Genomic DNA, 15,136 nt, shown 5'->3' with positions numbered 1-15,136 from the left:
AGGAAAGACTCTAAGTCCCCACCTGGTTCTCTGTGCTGAGCAGCTTCAACTGATCGTTGATCAGACTGTACTTGGCGCTCTCCTCCTTGCGCAGGGCCCGCTCCTTCTTCAGCTCCGGCGACCAGAAGGTCTTGATGCTGTGCATCGAGCTGCCCAGCTTCTGGTTGGTCAGCTCCAGCTCCCGCTTGAGGTTGCCCAACTCCCGCTGCAGATCGGTGTTCTGGTGCTGCAGATCCCCCAGATAGGCGCGATCCGAGGTGGGCCCCATGCCCGTATTGTAGCCACCCATGGCACTGGGACTCTGGCGCGCCGACCGTCCATACAGCTCGTCCTCTAGGTAGAGGCCTCGCTCCAGCGATCTGTCGCGCGAACGATCGCGCGGCTCACGTATCGGTATGAACTCACGATCGTGCGGATCGACGAGGCCACCACGATCCAGCGACTGATAGCGGGTTCCTGACAAGCAGAGAGTTAATATCTGAACAGAGACTGTACAGGGGTTGTGGCAGCATTACTTGGATAGTCCATGGCATGGGCCATCGGTGGTCTGCTGGCGCTCCGGCTGCGATGGTGGCCCGCTCCGGCGGGACTGGTTGGCTCATCCATGTCGCGGTAGTATGGACTGCCCATTGCTGAAATTCACACACACACAGAATTCATGAGGATGAACAAATGAGTGAATGAGAGGGGACTCTGGTACGGTTTTGTGTTCGTATTTCTCGCCGACATCCGGCACTCCACTTCCACCTCCTGGGCGGGCTTGCAACTCAAAAGTGTTGTCTACTGTGGCAACTAGTGCAGTGGAGTCTCTGCCTCGTTTTCGGTGTTCTTTTTTTCTCTTTTTTTGTTGTTGTTTTTTGGTTTTTTTGGTTTTTCTGGTTGGGTTAGTGGCGGGGTAACGGGGAACGCAGGTAACTCAAAGGAATGAAACGAAACGAAACGAAACGAAAATAAAGAAAAAGTCAACGAAACGAAACGAAACGAAAGAAGGGAAATTGTTTGTCGTGTCCTGGCTTTGGTTTTTGCCCTAACCCACGCAACCGCCACCCGCTGCAAACTAAGTAGCTGCTGCCGGCTTTGTGTGTCCTGCCCGAATCCAGGCTGGCTCATATTTCAGGCGTCCTGTGGCTCGTCAGCCCCTTCAGCAAACATCCAGCACCTGTCTCCAAACCAAACTAAGTTTTACCGGCACGAAATCATTTTGCACGAAGCCAAATTTGCGGTTCCCTTCAACGTCCGCGTGTCTACGTATACGTAATATTCCTTTCATAAATAGTTTAGTATTTTAGTAACCTGCCTTCTAATTAGCTGTGCAAGTGCATACGCATCCTGGCCGCCTAATTGAGTGGTGACCCCCGTGCAGGACAAAGAAAAAAAAGAAACTGCTTAACCCACCATAATTGTAATCCAGTTTGAGGCTTTGATGTGAGGCGCGGCCGCCAGCCAGTTACACGGTTATGTTGCGCAGCTTGTTAAGCGTTTCTTTAGTGGTTTTCAACTTCAACTTTTGCCCGCTCAGCTGTAGCTGTGAGCCATATTGCTGCTGGCTGCTGCTCTGTCCCGGGAACTAATGCGATTTGGTGGCTGCTGCTGCTGCAGCTGCTGCAGCTGCTTGTTGCACGGTTTTGAGTGGATTTCAATCCAATTCCCCGGAATGCAATTCAATTCAGTTTCCCCCGTTTGCCCCCAGTGTTCGTTTGTGTGTGGCGTCCGTGTGCGTGTTAATTGAAATGAAAATTGTTAGAGTTTGTTGCAAGATGAGTGAAGCGAAACGCAGTACAAACGAAATCGAATTCAAAACAAAATCAAATCAAATTTATGTACCATGCGCATGCGTGTGATGTAAGACAGAAATTATAGACTTTAGTTAGAATTGCATTAGTTGAGTTCAGACTACGAATAGTACGAAATAAAAACGAAAACAATACACACCAAGTACCCATGCACATCCATGGGGAATGCACATGGGTGTAATGGCATTTACAAGTACAGAAATGGAGCTAGCGAGCGATAAGTACGGAAAGGAAATTCGACGCAAAAATTTGGATAATGAATTTTGAGAAAAAAGGTTCAAGCCATGGCCATGTTGCAGCTTCCTCTTCGGTGCATGCAACATGTGGGTTAGTGGAGCAATCATAAACGGAAGCCAATTCAAGATCAATTCAAAAATGATAAATTCAAAACGCGGTTCGCCAAACTCTCGCACAAACGTACGCTTGAGTGCATTGTTCTCTTCGCAATCATTTTCTTGGTGCTGGACTACATTTGTGCTAGGATTTGGAGTTGCTTTGGTTGGGTCTTTTGTCCATTTGGGGATGGAGGTAGGAAGCATCATTCACCTAGAGGACTTCCGCGTGGGGCGCCGTAATCCCGTGATGGTGACCGATCGACAGTTGGCAATTCCTGGAGCCGCCGCACGCGACCCGGACTGCGCACACCAGAGCTATTCACTGGATTATATTCGTCACGTGACATAATCCGCGGCTCATCCGCGGCATGCAATAAACCGTAGCACGCACACACTCACAGGGAGCGGGTCGGTAGTCGGTAGTCGGTAGTCCGAGAGAGACAGAGAGAGAGAGTGAAGAGAGCGATTGCTATATAAAGGCTGAGGCAGGGGACACAAGTATATCAATATCCTTGGTGTCCTTTAAATGCAACGAAGAACTTTGATTATGGTTCTCTGGTTTCTGTTTCTGTTTCTGTTTCTGTTTCAGTTTTCTCTTTATTTTTTTTCTTGTTTGTTTGTTTGTTCCTCTCGGTTGATATGCACGTTTTTGATTGATTTTATTTGCGATTTAAATTCATTCTCTTGTGCGCGCTGCATCTGAAAGTGAAAGAAGTGAAAAGAGAACGGAAAAAAAACACACACAATTGTACAATCATGATACGAACTTTCTCTATAATACATACATAATGGACAATAAGTGACATTACGCATACGCACCGCTGCACAACGAAAGCCACAGCCAAGCATCCCCCCCTGCTCTACTCTGCTTTGTTCTGTTCTGTTCTGCATTTAAATTGCATATCCTTAACCTTTTTACCTAAATCTCAGCCAGAAATCCACTGTCCCACTGCACCCACCGGGCCATAAGCGCATAAACAAATACGATAAACACACAGAAAGACACAGAGAGAGAGAGAGAGAGAGGGGAAGCCTACATCTCGTCGAGCAGTGCATTATGGCAGGTCTATGCAAATTCTGTCTTTATAGCGAAGGCAACAAATCGCATGCAAATTGCTCCTTGAGCTGTCGCTTCTCCGCTCCGAATGAGGAATGAGGAATGAGGCAAAGACCCCGCAGCGGGCTCAGTTTATGCGGTGGAAAAGATGTTGCTGGATGTTAAAGCTACCGCAGATGTTGGACTAGATTCAACCGCTAACAGAGCCACTTGAAAGTGGTTCCAACTGGCCACAAATCATTCTTCAATCTCTTGTTAAATTTCAATCTTTCGAGCTCCCATGTTTGCATACTCAGAATCCCCATTAATGCCACCGCATAAACAAGTCCCATGATGGCGATGCGAAGGCACAGATGACGTGCTCAAAGCTGATGCCTGAGGAAGCCTGAGACAGCCACCAGAGACAGCAGCACAGAAGGAGCCAGAAAAGGAGCGAGTGAAATGAATGCTAAGCGAATCAACAAACCGGAAGACCGTTCAAGTCTGTGAGAAGGAAGTCTTCGGGCGTGCGTGTGTGCGTTTGTGCGTGAGTGTGGAGCGACATAGTGTGAAGGAAGCGCTGCAGATGAGGTCAGGATACGGCAGAAAGGCCATAAAATATCGAGACCAGATTCGATTACACAGCCATGCCATTAGGGAACACCAAGCACTGCACTTTGCTAAGCAAACAGCTTCAGGAGAGACGAGACAAAAGGGCGGAGGGCAGAGGTAGAGAGAAGTACAATAACTACAGATGGATTGCACTCACTGCCGCATACTAACAAGCAGCAAAGGAATTGCAGTTGCAGTTCCAGCTGGTAGGGCATGGGAGTTGGATGGATGACGAAATCGTGTACAATCGTGTTGTCCATGCTTGGGGCATGGCCAGAAGTAGAGGTTCATTCTGCTTATCATTCTGCTCGCACCGCACAAGTTATCTGCTTTGGGGGCGGGCATGGGCCCACCCCCCAAAACAAACATGTTGAATTGGCCCCCACATGGGGTGGCTCTCTCTCTCTCTTTCTCTGAGAGAGGGCACTGCTGAATGGTAACCCACCACAGTGAGCTGTGCGCAAGAGCGATGCTTCCCCCGGCACGGCACGGCACGGCACGGCGCGGCGCGGCGCTCTCTCACAACAATAGCGTCATCGTAAAATATTTTGCCGTATATTGTTGTTAGCACTGCCCCAATGTACATATGGATTGGCGGCGTTTTCTTCTCTTGGCCTATACACACGCAGACACAGACATGGGCAGACACACCACAAATAAGGTTAAAATTTGAAATCAATAAACATTATTCCATAGATCTAAAATTAGAGCTGGCAACTGATACTCGCACCACGAGTGAGCTGCAGATGGACACGCAAATGGAGTTAGGGGGAAGGACTGTCTGTGACTGAGACTGACAAATCATGCGAGCAATCCATATCGAAACGACCTCCCCCGGTGCGTTTAGCGTTGAGCCTTGCCCCCACCATCCATGCATCCCATTATAAGTTTTCAAATTGCTTTGCCAAACTGATTGACACAGCCTCGACTGTCGACTGTCTACTGATGACTGACAATTGGCAACTGGCAAACTGGCAAACTGGCGACTGTCGGCTGGCGGAGCGTATGGGCAAAATCTAAATGGAAACTTACACATTATGCATAGAAAATCAAAAGACTAAAAACTAAACACTAAGAGGAGCTCTAACTAGGGCTAAGAGTTCTTCTTCAGGGTTTGTTAGTTACGAAATTAATTAGAGAGAGAAAGTATAAGTGGTAGAGTTACGAGTAGTAGTTGGAACAAAAGAGTTGATCGGATTAAGGCATACAACACACACAAGACAGACAACTGATAACCGACTGGTGGCGGTTGATTAAGTACTAGTACAGGGGCCAGTACAGTACTCACTGGCTACTGACTACTGGCTACAGCAGGCATACGCACAAATCAGAAATCACAAATCAATACATCATCGCTTACAGTTTACATAAAAATCACAAATTGAAGTGTGTCTTTGTGTCGTTGCTTTTGTGGTTGTGTTGCTGTGTTGCTGTGTGTGTGTGGTTGTGGTTGTGGTTGTGGTTGAGTGCTCACCCGTTTTGCTTAGACGATGAATTTTGAATGATTTCTGCTGACGAACTGGAGGCGTATGAAAATTGCTTTTGCTGCTGCTACAGCAGCTCCTGTTCCTGCTGCTCCTCCTGCTCCTGTTCTCCGTTTGCTTCCTGTTCTATTAGCCGCAACAATTTGTTGGCTCACTCACACTCATGCACACTCGCACACACACACATATATAGACCGAATGCACTGGCTACATGTGTGGTGGGGGAGTGTGGGGCTGGGCCAGGCGGCGTTCAGGCAGGCAGTGTTGTATCGTTACTTTTATTGCTGTTGTTGCAGAGTCGTCAGACGGTGGCGTTGTCGGCTCAATGGGCATTTCCGTTTCCGTGCGGCCCTTTCCTTTCGCTGCCTTCCGCTATATCCTTCTGCTGCTTGCACTAATTTAGTTGATGGCACTTTTTAGTTAGTTTGTTGACTTCTGCGGTGCTTGTTAGTGGCCCTCTGTAGTTGGCTAATTGCATTTTGTGTTTGATTTTAACCGGTTTTGTTTTATGTACATGGCTGCGTTTGGGTGTGTGTGTGTGTGTGTGTGTGTGTGTGGTGTGGGTGTGCGTGTGTGTAGAGAGGAAGATAATTAAATCGAGACCGCATCTGCATCAGTTAAAAACTCTCTCACTCTTGATAAACTTAATAAACTAATTAAAAAGGATGCCCGTTTTTTGTTGTTGTTGTTCTTATTGTTGCTGTTGTTGTTGCTGTTGTTGTTGCTGTTGGTTTATTGTTGTGCGCTTTGAGTGCTTTTAGTGGCTCGTGCCCAACGAGGAATTTATAAAGTTGGGAGTTTGGGGCATGCTCCACGCTCCCCACTTCACACACTGACACTCCACTGACCCCCCCGACAAAGCCACTGACACACATTCGACGCACGAAGCACACACACACACAAGAGAGCGAGCGAGGAGTCAGTGAGGGAGTTGAAGAGTTCTCCGCAGATTGGAGTGGCAAAAAGAGAGCGAGAGAGCGGTCGAGCGAGTGGGGAAGCTACGCACGAGATACGTTCCCGAACAGCGTAACGTTCGACGTAACGATGAACGAATTACGAGGGAAGTGGGTGGCATAGGGCGCGGTAGGGGGTTTCTACAACATAATGCTGGGACCAGCAACACCACCTTCTGCCACTTCGTTTGCCACTCCTCCCGCAGCCTGCTCTACCGCACCGCAAGCTTATAGCTTTTCCAACTCAATGTCTCCCTCCAAGCGTCCACCCTGTAGTATGCGTGGTTGCCTGCGTATGTGTATTCATTTGTGGGAGTGTGTGTGTTTCGGTGGAGGGGGAGGGGTATATCTCGAATGGCTTATATGTAGGTTGAAGCAATTTATAATAATTTTGCTTTTCCCCTCAATCGATACACCGTTTAGTGGGCCAACAACAAGAACCAGAGCCACACTTCACTTGTCCGCTCTTTGATTGATGGATTATACATGTATTGGTATGCAATGTATGTGTGTGTGTGTGTGTGTGTGTGTGTGTGTATCGGGAAATATTCGTAGAGTATTTATTGGTTTTCATTTTGGGGAGTTTTCATCGAGTTTTCCTCCTAGGCGGCACTTGGTTTTCTTCCGTTTTTAGTCGCGTTTCTTTTTGCACATTTTACAGGAAATCACTTTTCTGTATCCAGGGAGCAGCCTCTAGCGGAATTGCTGCTACACACGCATACACAGACACACACTCACGTTCACATTCACATTCACATTCACATATAGCTATACTATAAACGATTACAACACACCTACACACACGCACACGACAGAGCGACTAATTTGGATTTGATCTATTTCAAAGACAATTGTGAGGTGCCGATGGCATTTTTTTGCTGACTTCTATTTCACTTTTCTCGTCTCGAATGCAATTAAGCTGAATTTTTCTTGGCCTTATACATTTCTCAGTCAGATACATATACTCTGCATGTGTGTGTGTGTGTGTGTGTGTGTGTGTGTACGTGTGAGGGAATTCGTTGGTGTGTATATTCCTAACCCAAAAATTGGTTGTGCGGCAGCTGAGGTGGCCCGTTTTCGGCAACGCCGTTGTCCAACTAACTACCCTCAAAGAACTGAGCGCCGCTCGTCCGTGCCAGTCGCTGTTATAGTCGCCTCAAGTGGTGAGTTTTCCGACCTCTCCCCAGCTTCTAGCCTAGGAATAGTAAGCGAGCGGCACTCAGTCAGCCAGCCAGTAAGAGAGAGTCTCTCTCTCTCTTGGCCGATTACAATCAATGAATTTTCCTGTCGGCGCTCGCGCACTTTTCCGAGTGCTGGCATTTGCTTTGTAATTCCGACATTCCGAAATCAAACTATAAAACCACCACATTGCGTTATGCTCAAAAGAAAATTCTGATACGTGCTTTGCTTACGTGTACAATTCCATGTTGGCAATGCTGCGCGCCAAAGATTTAAACTGTTTCCTGCCCCAAAATGTATGCTACAATTTTGCATTCATTTACTCGCGGACAGCAGATATCATTCAGCTGGGACTCGGGACTATTTTTTCCAGATAGAACAGCTCTGTTTCTCTTCCCTCGCGATTGCTTCATCGCAGCGCAAATATGAGGCTGCAAAGGCGAAGATCATGGTAAATATAGGGCAACATCATCCAATGAGAGATCCAAGATTATGCACGTATCGGCCTTCGCTTGGAGAACTACTTCATCACGGTACAGACACGCACAATCCCCTGGATGGTGGCATACGATCCATCCATGCGGTGACTTGCTAGCGTGCGTCTTGTAATGGCCTGCTCTCTGTGCATCCTTTCGGACCGCTGTATGCCATTTAAATGCAGTCTACCAAGGATGTAGCACAGTACACATTGTATTATGCATATTTTGTACCGACATTATTTGTTAACTTAAGCTACATACATATGTATTTAGTAAACTCTATAGTTATTTGTTGTATTTTTAGTTTCGAGTCCGCGCAATGCACTTTAAATGCGACGACGCTTGCTGCTCTGCACTGGCGGTGGTGTGGTTGAGGGGCTAATCGATTCATTTGACATCGAGCCGCGTGTACGCTTGGCTGGACGCTTGGGCAGATCAATTGGCTTTGCCGCTAGCTTCTTTTCGATGTCTTTTGAAGTGTTGGAGTGCACCTGTGCTTTGGTTGTAGCTGGCGGAGCTGCAATGCAAATATGATACATCAGTAAAGTATTCCGCATGCAATTGAATAACTCACCTTTGCCGTTGCTCTCTGTGACTGGGGCAGCAACAGCTGATGGGCCATCTGTGGTTTCATCGTTCGAGTTAACCTCCACCTTCTTTTTGGTCAATAGCGTTCCGTACTCCTGTTCTGGCAGGCAAAACTCTCGCTCCTCGTTTGGAAAGGGCAGCGTCTCCAGGTCGTCCAACTCCTTCAGCTTGTACATGGTGCCCAAGTGCTTCCAAATCAGTTCACTGGGCATCTCGCGATTCAGAGACTTTGAGAGCCTCTGCGCAATGCACGACATGTAGAAATGTTTGTTGATGCCCACCGGACGCAGTCCTTCCATGGCGTGGAAAAGCTGCAACTCCTCTTCCGCGGACCACTCATGGTCGCCTGTTGCCGGCAATGGGGCGGCCGCCCCAGCTCCAGCCAGCCCCTTATCTTTGGCCATCATTTTATTTTGTTTTGGTTTTTGGGTTGCCGCACGACGATGAATCTGGTTTTAGTCGGTGATGGGGCTGTCGATATTTTGTTGTAGAGGGTATGCTCGGCGTGCTATCGATGTTTGTTGATGCAAGGTGTGCCCAGTGCACGGTGTTCTTATAGCTAAGAAAAAGGTGTGAGCGTTTTTAAAATAAGCTAGATTGTAGAAAATTTAATCATCAATCGGATAAAATTACATTTGTAGTGTTGAGAGTTCTAGCCTACTGGGAATATTAAACAGAAGATCAAAGTCGAGGAAAATGATTTAAGATTTACGGTATTTACATTATATTTTCCAAATGGAATTGTATATTTCGGTATGTTTTCGAGGGTCTGACGGTATATTTGATCGATTATTCAGCGGTCACACTGTTTGGGTGTGTATCTTTTGCTGCTGGAGTTTCGGAAATACAAAAACTATATAAAACAACAAAGCTGGTAAATAAATATTTGCGTTTAATTATAGTTGTGTGTTGTGTGTGCATTTAACTAAATTCCTTACCTCTAACGCTGTCACTGTGTCCGTCAAAACTGTTAGCCATATGGGCATACATCTGTATGTATGTATGCACATGTGCACCTATGCAAATCTTCCTGTATAGCTGCAAAAAAGAAAAAAGTATTACTTGCTTTATATTTTTTGTAAATCGTTTCGGAGATTCATATGTTATGCTGTTAATAGTGCCCGCCTACTTCTATCGTCTGTTCTTCTTATATTATTTAAACAAACCCTTGCCCTTGTTCTGTGCAGAAGTCAAGGCTTCGGGTGCTGGCGCTGAAAAGTTAATCATCGATCGATTAAACCATGCCTACTGACGTTTTCGTACATATGTCGCGCTGTGTTTAGCCCCTCATTTACATGTGTATCTATGCGTGACTCACAAATCTATCTCTTTCACTTTCGAATGTCTGAAACTCTACCTAACTAACTAACTCTCTTCCAAGCTGTATCTACCTGCAGAACAGAATATCTAATGTGCGTACATAGTATATGTTTAGCGTTGTGTCGCTGTCGCTTGTTAAATGTTGTACTGGTGTGGGACGCACACAATTGATCAAAATGTTTAAACGATTACCATGCTGCAATGCACTTCTTTTATTATTATTTCCAGCGAGCAATTAAGAATCATCCAAAACACCAAAACGAGCAGAGCTTTTGAACTCGCTAACCTTGTCCAGACCACACAACCACAACAAAAACCACAACCATCCCCACCCACCCTTGTAATTGCATATCACAGTATCACTGAGAAACTTTTCAACCATAGGCCTATCCGAGACAGCCATCATGGACGTAATGTCATCATCTCTACAACAGCAACGCATTGTCGTTGACCAGCTGCGTCGCGAGGCGTCCATGGAGCGCCAGACCATTTCGGAGTCGTGCGCCAAAATGATGAAGTACATCACGGAGCACGAGCAGGAGGATTACCTTTTGACTGGATTCACCAGCCAGAAGGTAAATCCATTCCGTGAAAAGTCCTCGTGCACCGTTCTTTAAGGAGGAGTTTGGAGTTGGCGATGTTCTGCATTAATATGCAGATCCTATAGTTTACTTTTAGTTTAGCAAGATGGATTCTTAATATGTATATGTGTAATAATGACACCAGTACCAGTCAACGCCACCTGGATCAATATATATCTCAATATAACTCTTTGTGCAAAAACTATAATAACAGCAAGCAAAGCAAATTGTCTCAAGCAACATATGTATGTTGCGATTGCTATGAATATATAACGATATATCAATATGTACCACTCACGTTAACAGGTGTATAAGGTTTACCAAGCCCACAGAAAGATTCCAAATTCATAATCGAAGCATTTGTCCCAAAGATATATCAGAGTTGTCTCTATCCGAATGGTAGTACTCGCGAGTATCCCAACAATTACGAAAATCAATGCGCTGACTATGGCATCTACTACCACTACTACTACTACAACAACTTCTCCTACAACAACTACCTAAACTACAAGTATAAACCGAAACACACACATATATACCTTATTATCAACAAGAATAATCCGACATACAAATTTATCAATAAACGTAAACCCAACAGAAGATACATATATTTTGGCTTCTTATTTCGAGAAATATCTGTTATATTTATTGAATATTGATATTGATAAATGACAACAATTGAATCGAATATCGAATATCGTTGTATTTTGAACAAAAAAAGAGAGCCGCGCAGCTCATTGACCACCAATTGCTATGGATGGATCATGGAAACTACTAAAATGAAAACAAAACAAGCAAAAAATGCAAAATATACGCAAATATATTATCGAATTACTTTAAAGGCTTTAAAAATGAGCAGAAATGCAACAAATGAAACCCACAAGCTAGTTGAACTTATCGCAAAACTTTAGTGCGTTTATTATCAAGTTTTTCTTAGTCCAAATATATTACGAACCGCTGTAGTAGCGCAGCAAGCATATAATACCAAAGAATGGAACAAATCCAATATATAACTCTCTCTCTCTATAGCGTAGTTTATCCATTTTGATTCACACAATATGCCAATATGCAATGAAAATTAATGATTTGTAACTTGCATTCTAGAACAATAATTCATTTCAGGTCAACCAGGCAAAAGTCCGTAAATTTTCTGCACTTTTCCGATTCCCTTACCGAAAATGACAAATGTGACAAAGAATGTGTGATTTTTGTTTTTTTGTCCAAAATACTCTGTGAAAATATCTTAAATTGTGTTGACACTCTTATTGTTTCCTACAGACATCACAAACACATGCATTCATGGTCATTGAAATGAGTTACGGGCAATATACTAAAATGTAATTAGCATGAAATGCAAAGTAATAACAGGAGAAAAGCTATTTTTATACACTCTAACGTGGCAATGGGCATATTTGTATGGTATTGGAATGAATAGTAATGTGAATTCAGTTCACGAAGAAGGCACGCTTATCATACATCAATCATGATAACCCCCACTCGTACATGTTAGATACAAAAAAAAAAGATATGTTTATGTCGATTTTCATTGTGACAATTGTGTCAGCCTCCGGCCAGAGAAGACAAGTTGTGATGATGAAAATGATGCAACAATATAATTTAATCGGTCGGTTCTTCCAGTGTTGCATTTAAATAGTTATAAATTGGCGGTAACTTTAGTTGATAATGAAAAATCGTAGAGCAGAGTTAACATAGGAATCACACATTTTTGCAGAGGCGTTTTGTTTGAGAACTTTGTCCGAGATTTTGAGCCACAGTTTGCTGTCGTGAGCAAACAGCAAAATGTGGCACAAAATTAACATTCGGATGGATTTTAGACAATTTTGAGTTTGGTGGTCTCCAGATCAAAACTGCAGTTGGTTTAGAAGCCCACACATACTTTCCGACATTTAGCAGAACAATTTTCGATTTGCCAAACACTTTTTTGCATTCAAATATTTATTCTTTCGATAGATACTTTCGTTTGTTAGGGCTAGCCAGCAGGGGGTTTGCTGCGGCGATTGGGCGAGCGAACCATCCAATGGAGCACGGATGGATTCGTGCCCAATCCGTTCGCTACGGGCAGACCCCGCGTGCAATTATTACCACTATTAATATGAAAAGGTAACCAAAAAAAATAACAAATCACCAGCACTCAAAATCATGTACATCGAGACCAGATATCACAAGAGATTTAGCAAGTTTTATTCACTTCAATTGAAAAGCGACAACGAGATCGTATTTTATTCGAAAATTAATACAAATATTTTGGGACCGCACCGTCTCGCCCCCCACTGGGATGGCAGACGTTTGCCGAGTGTCCACACAAATATTATTGAAATGTATCTGCAAATAAGCATTTGAAATATCTATTGTACCCAACTCAAATGAAAAAAACAATTAATCGTTTGCTTATATTCCAAAAATAAAAATGCGATAACTAACATAGAAGAGTTATCCTAGCGGTGGCACCAGGTTCGGTGCGAAAACACACCCAAACATTGTTTTATTTACCCAATAATGAACGAGAATTCTGTCTCAGTTTTCGTAAGTTAGGTTTATTAATACAAGAAACTGTTTGTGTGTGAGTGTGCATGTAGACATGTGTGTGGGTGAGAGATGTTAATGAAATTTATAATTTCCACGGCGAGTCGTGTGTGAAGCATACTTTGCAGGAGTGGGAGAAACTAATTAGAGTGTTTGGGGGAGATGTTTAGCTCTCATCATCACTGCCGGCTGCCTGACGCGGCTTGGGACCACCGGCACGCTTGGCCATGATAATCTGGTCCACCTTTAAGATGGTTGTGGCCGCACCAACAGCATACTTGAGACCCCAGAACTTTCCTTGATACAGATCGAAGAGCTTTGCCTTCGCCGCATCGATTGTGCTTGCCGTCTCCGCTTCAATGTCGAAGCCGATGTTCTTGCCGCTCTCGGAATTGTGCGCCAAATACAATAGGTTGACAGCTTCGGTGCCGTTGAATCCAGAGTTTTCAGCCAGGGCCTTGGGGAACACTTCCAGGGCGTTGGCAAACTTGCGCACAGAGTACTGCTCCAAGCCAGGCAAAGTGTCGGCATACGCAGACAGCTGGGTGGCCAGCTCAATTTCGGTGGCGCCGGCACCTGGCAGATAGCGCCCATCGCGTGTGAGGCACTTGAAGCTGTTCACGGCGTCGTCTAGGCCGCGCTCGATGTCATCCATGAAGTTGTCTGTGGCACCACGAATCACAACTGTGGCAATGCGCGAGTCTTTGCCCTCATTCCTGGAACGAAGAACAACAGTTTACTTTGACATTCTAGCACATTATTTAATGGGATTACTCACCTAAATGCTACGATTGTTGTGTCTCCCAGCTCCTCAATGCACACCTTGTCGCAGTAGCCCAACTCCTCCTGGCTAGGCGTGGTAATGCGCGGCAGAACTGTGGCGTTCACAGAACGACTCAGACGGCGCAGGTCGAACTTGGAGTTCAAACGGACAGCCATGAGGCCGTATTTGTTGAGGAAATGCAGGGCCATGTCGCCTACCTTGCCACCGGCAACGACGACCTTAACACCGGCATCGGCAATAGCCTTGATCTGATTCTCCAGCAGGCTCTCCTCTCCAGACGAGAACTTCATGAGTTCGTCAGCCGACTTAATCAATACTGTGCCCTTGGTCTCCGTCTGGATAATGTCCACGGGGCACGAGAAAATGGCGATCTTTGCCTTTTCGGCAAACGTGACATCACCCTCAACGAAGCGCTTGAAGACCATACCACGGACTACTTCCGACTTGGGCAGACCACTGCCAAGGATCTTGCAGATGCGAATGTTGTCCACGTTGAATGTGCCCTCGTCAGGCAATATGGAGACACAGGCCTTGCTCACCAGGTCATTGAGGAAGTCCTCCTGGCCGTACTGTTTTGACATGATGGTTGTCCGGAGGACATCCTTTACCTTGTTAACGTCACGATAGTCCTCGATTTTATGGCAAACCAATTTGGGCAGAATTTCGAGTGCCTTCTCCAGTGCCTTTTCATAGCCATCGGCTATTTCGGCAGTGGTGATGCCCAGACGCAGCAGCTCCTCTGCCGACTCGAGCAGAGCGCCGGCCAGCACCACAACGAAGTTGGTGCCATCTCCGACCTCAGCGTCCTGCATTTGACTGGCCATGACGATCAGCTTAGCGGCAGGATGCTCAACATCTAGCTCCCGCATAATGGTTCCGGCATCGCTGGTCACAAACTGCTTCTCAATGTGGTTGATGATCATTTTGTTCATTCCATTGGGGCCGTAGGCGGAACGCATTGTCTGTGCAAACTCCTTGCAGGCACTGATGTTGCGGTAGACGGCTTCCTCGAGCCCGCTATACATCTAAGGACATGAGATAAATTATCATTTCAGACATTTTTCATGAAAATGCATGACTTTTGCAATGGCGATGACTAATCACGCGCCTCACCGAAACGGCATGTTTTTATTTTTGACCGAATTTCAATGGAATCGGTGATAATATGGGCTATACTTTCTACATCCTTTATATTACACTTACCCGGGCGCCATCCTTTAGCATCTGCGATACTCCGGGTGCTTTTGGTACAGATAAAGCCATTTTTGTACACAGATTTCAATTTCACACAGCAAGTCGTCGGTAAATTAAAGCAAGTTTGTATAACCTCAAAGCAATCAGACGGCGGCGACGAATATTCTGGACCGAATTTATATCGATGTTGTTAGCGATTTGATTCAATACTTTCCTGGAACTTTGTCGCTACTATCTTAAATATATATTTGTCT

General features: G+C 45.2%; 4 protein-coding genes across 21 annotated transcripts in view; 1 reads left to right on the top strand and 3 right to left on the bottom strand.

Annotated features, from left to right (window-relative positions):
* Positions 1–7,333, bottom strand: part of LOC117578807 (myosin-9) — a 36,892-nt gene extending 29,559 nt beyond the window's left edge. For 7 of the 17 annotated variants that reach the window (XM_034264544.1, XM_034264547.1, XM_034264539.1 and 4 more), the window contains exons 1-5: positions 7,253–7,332; positions 5,251–5,778; positions 2,340–2,827; positions 516–632; positions 23–456 (exon numbers count right to left, since the gene is read on the bottom strand). In XM_034264544.1, the coding sequence (XP_034120435.1) occupies positions 23–456; positions 516–632; positions 2,340–2,475 (687 nt within the window). In that variant the 5' untranslated portion in view covers positions 2,476–2,827; positions 5,251–5,778; positions 7,253–7,332. Of the gene's footprint in view, positions 1–22; positions 457–515; positions 633–1,395; positions 1,556–2,339; positions 2,828–5,250; positions 5,779–7,252 lie in introns of those variants that run through there. The other 10 variants (XM_034264550.1, XM_034264554.1, XM_034264551.1 and 7 more) reach the window with 6 other exon arrangements.
* Positions 7,334–8,104: 771 nt separating this feature from the next.
* Positions 8,105–8,976, bottom strand: LOC117592247 (MRG/MORF4L-binding protein). The gene is made up of 2 exons (XM_034285882.1): positions 8,446–8,976; positions 8,105–8,388 (listed from the first exon to the last, which is right to left on the bottom strand). Exons 1-2 carry the CDS (start codon positions 8,864–8,866, stop codon positions 8,198–8,200), a joined length of 612 nt encoding a protein of 203 aa, XP_034141773.1. The 5' UTR covers positions 8,867–8,976; the 3' UTR covers positions 8,105–8,197.
* Positions 8,977–9,248: 272 nt separating this feature from the next.
* Positions 9,249–12,606, top strand: LOC117592248 (guanine nucleotide-binding protein subunit gamma-1). 2 transcript variants are annotated; one of them, XM_034285885.1, is made up of 2 exons: positions 9,249–9,333; positions 10,164–12,606. In XM_034285885.1, exon 2 carries the CDS (start codon positions 10,184–10,186, stop codon positions 10,394–10,396), a length of 213 nt encoding a protein of 70 aa, XP_034141776.1. In that variant the 5' UTR covers positions 9,249–9,333; positions 10,164–10,183; the 3' UTR covers positions 10,397–12,606. The 2 variants fall into 2 exon arrangements, with proteins under 2 accessions (XP_034141776.1, XP_034141774.1); XM_034285883.1 differs by having other exon boundaries at positions 10,008–12,606.
* A 446-nt stretch (positions 12,607–13,052) lies between these two features.
* On the bottom strand, positions 13,053–15,052 carry LOC117592245 (T-complex protein 1 subunit theta). Its single transcript, XM_034285880.1, has 3 exons — positions 14,892–15,052; positions 13,683–14,713; positions 13,053–13,620 (listed from the first exon to the last, which is right to left on the bottom strand). The coding sequence occupies exons 1-3, from the start codon at positions 14,949–14,951 to the stop codon at positions 13,071–13,073; spliced, it is 1,641 nt and encodes a 546-aa protein (XP_034141771.1). The 5' UTR covers positions 14,952–15,052; the 3' UTR covers positions 13,053–13,070.
* Between the last annotated feature and the right edge of the window lie 84 nt (positions 15,053–15,136).

The sequence above is a fragment of the Drosophila guanche genome, unplaced genomic scaffold (assembly GCF_900245975.1).
Source record: "Drosophila guanche unplaced genomic scaffold, DGUA_6, whole genome shotgun sequence".
In the NCBI taxonomy this organism is placed as follows: Eukaryota; Metazoa; Arthropoda; class Insecta; order Diptera; family Drosophilidae; genus Drosophila; species Drosophila guanche.
The sequence above is the reverse complement of the archived record's forward strand: the minus strand, read 5'-3'. Positions and strand labels throughout refer to the sequence as shown.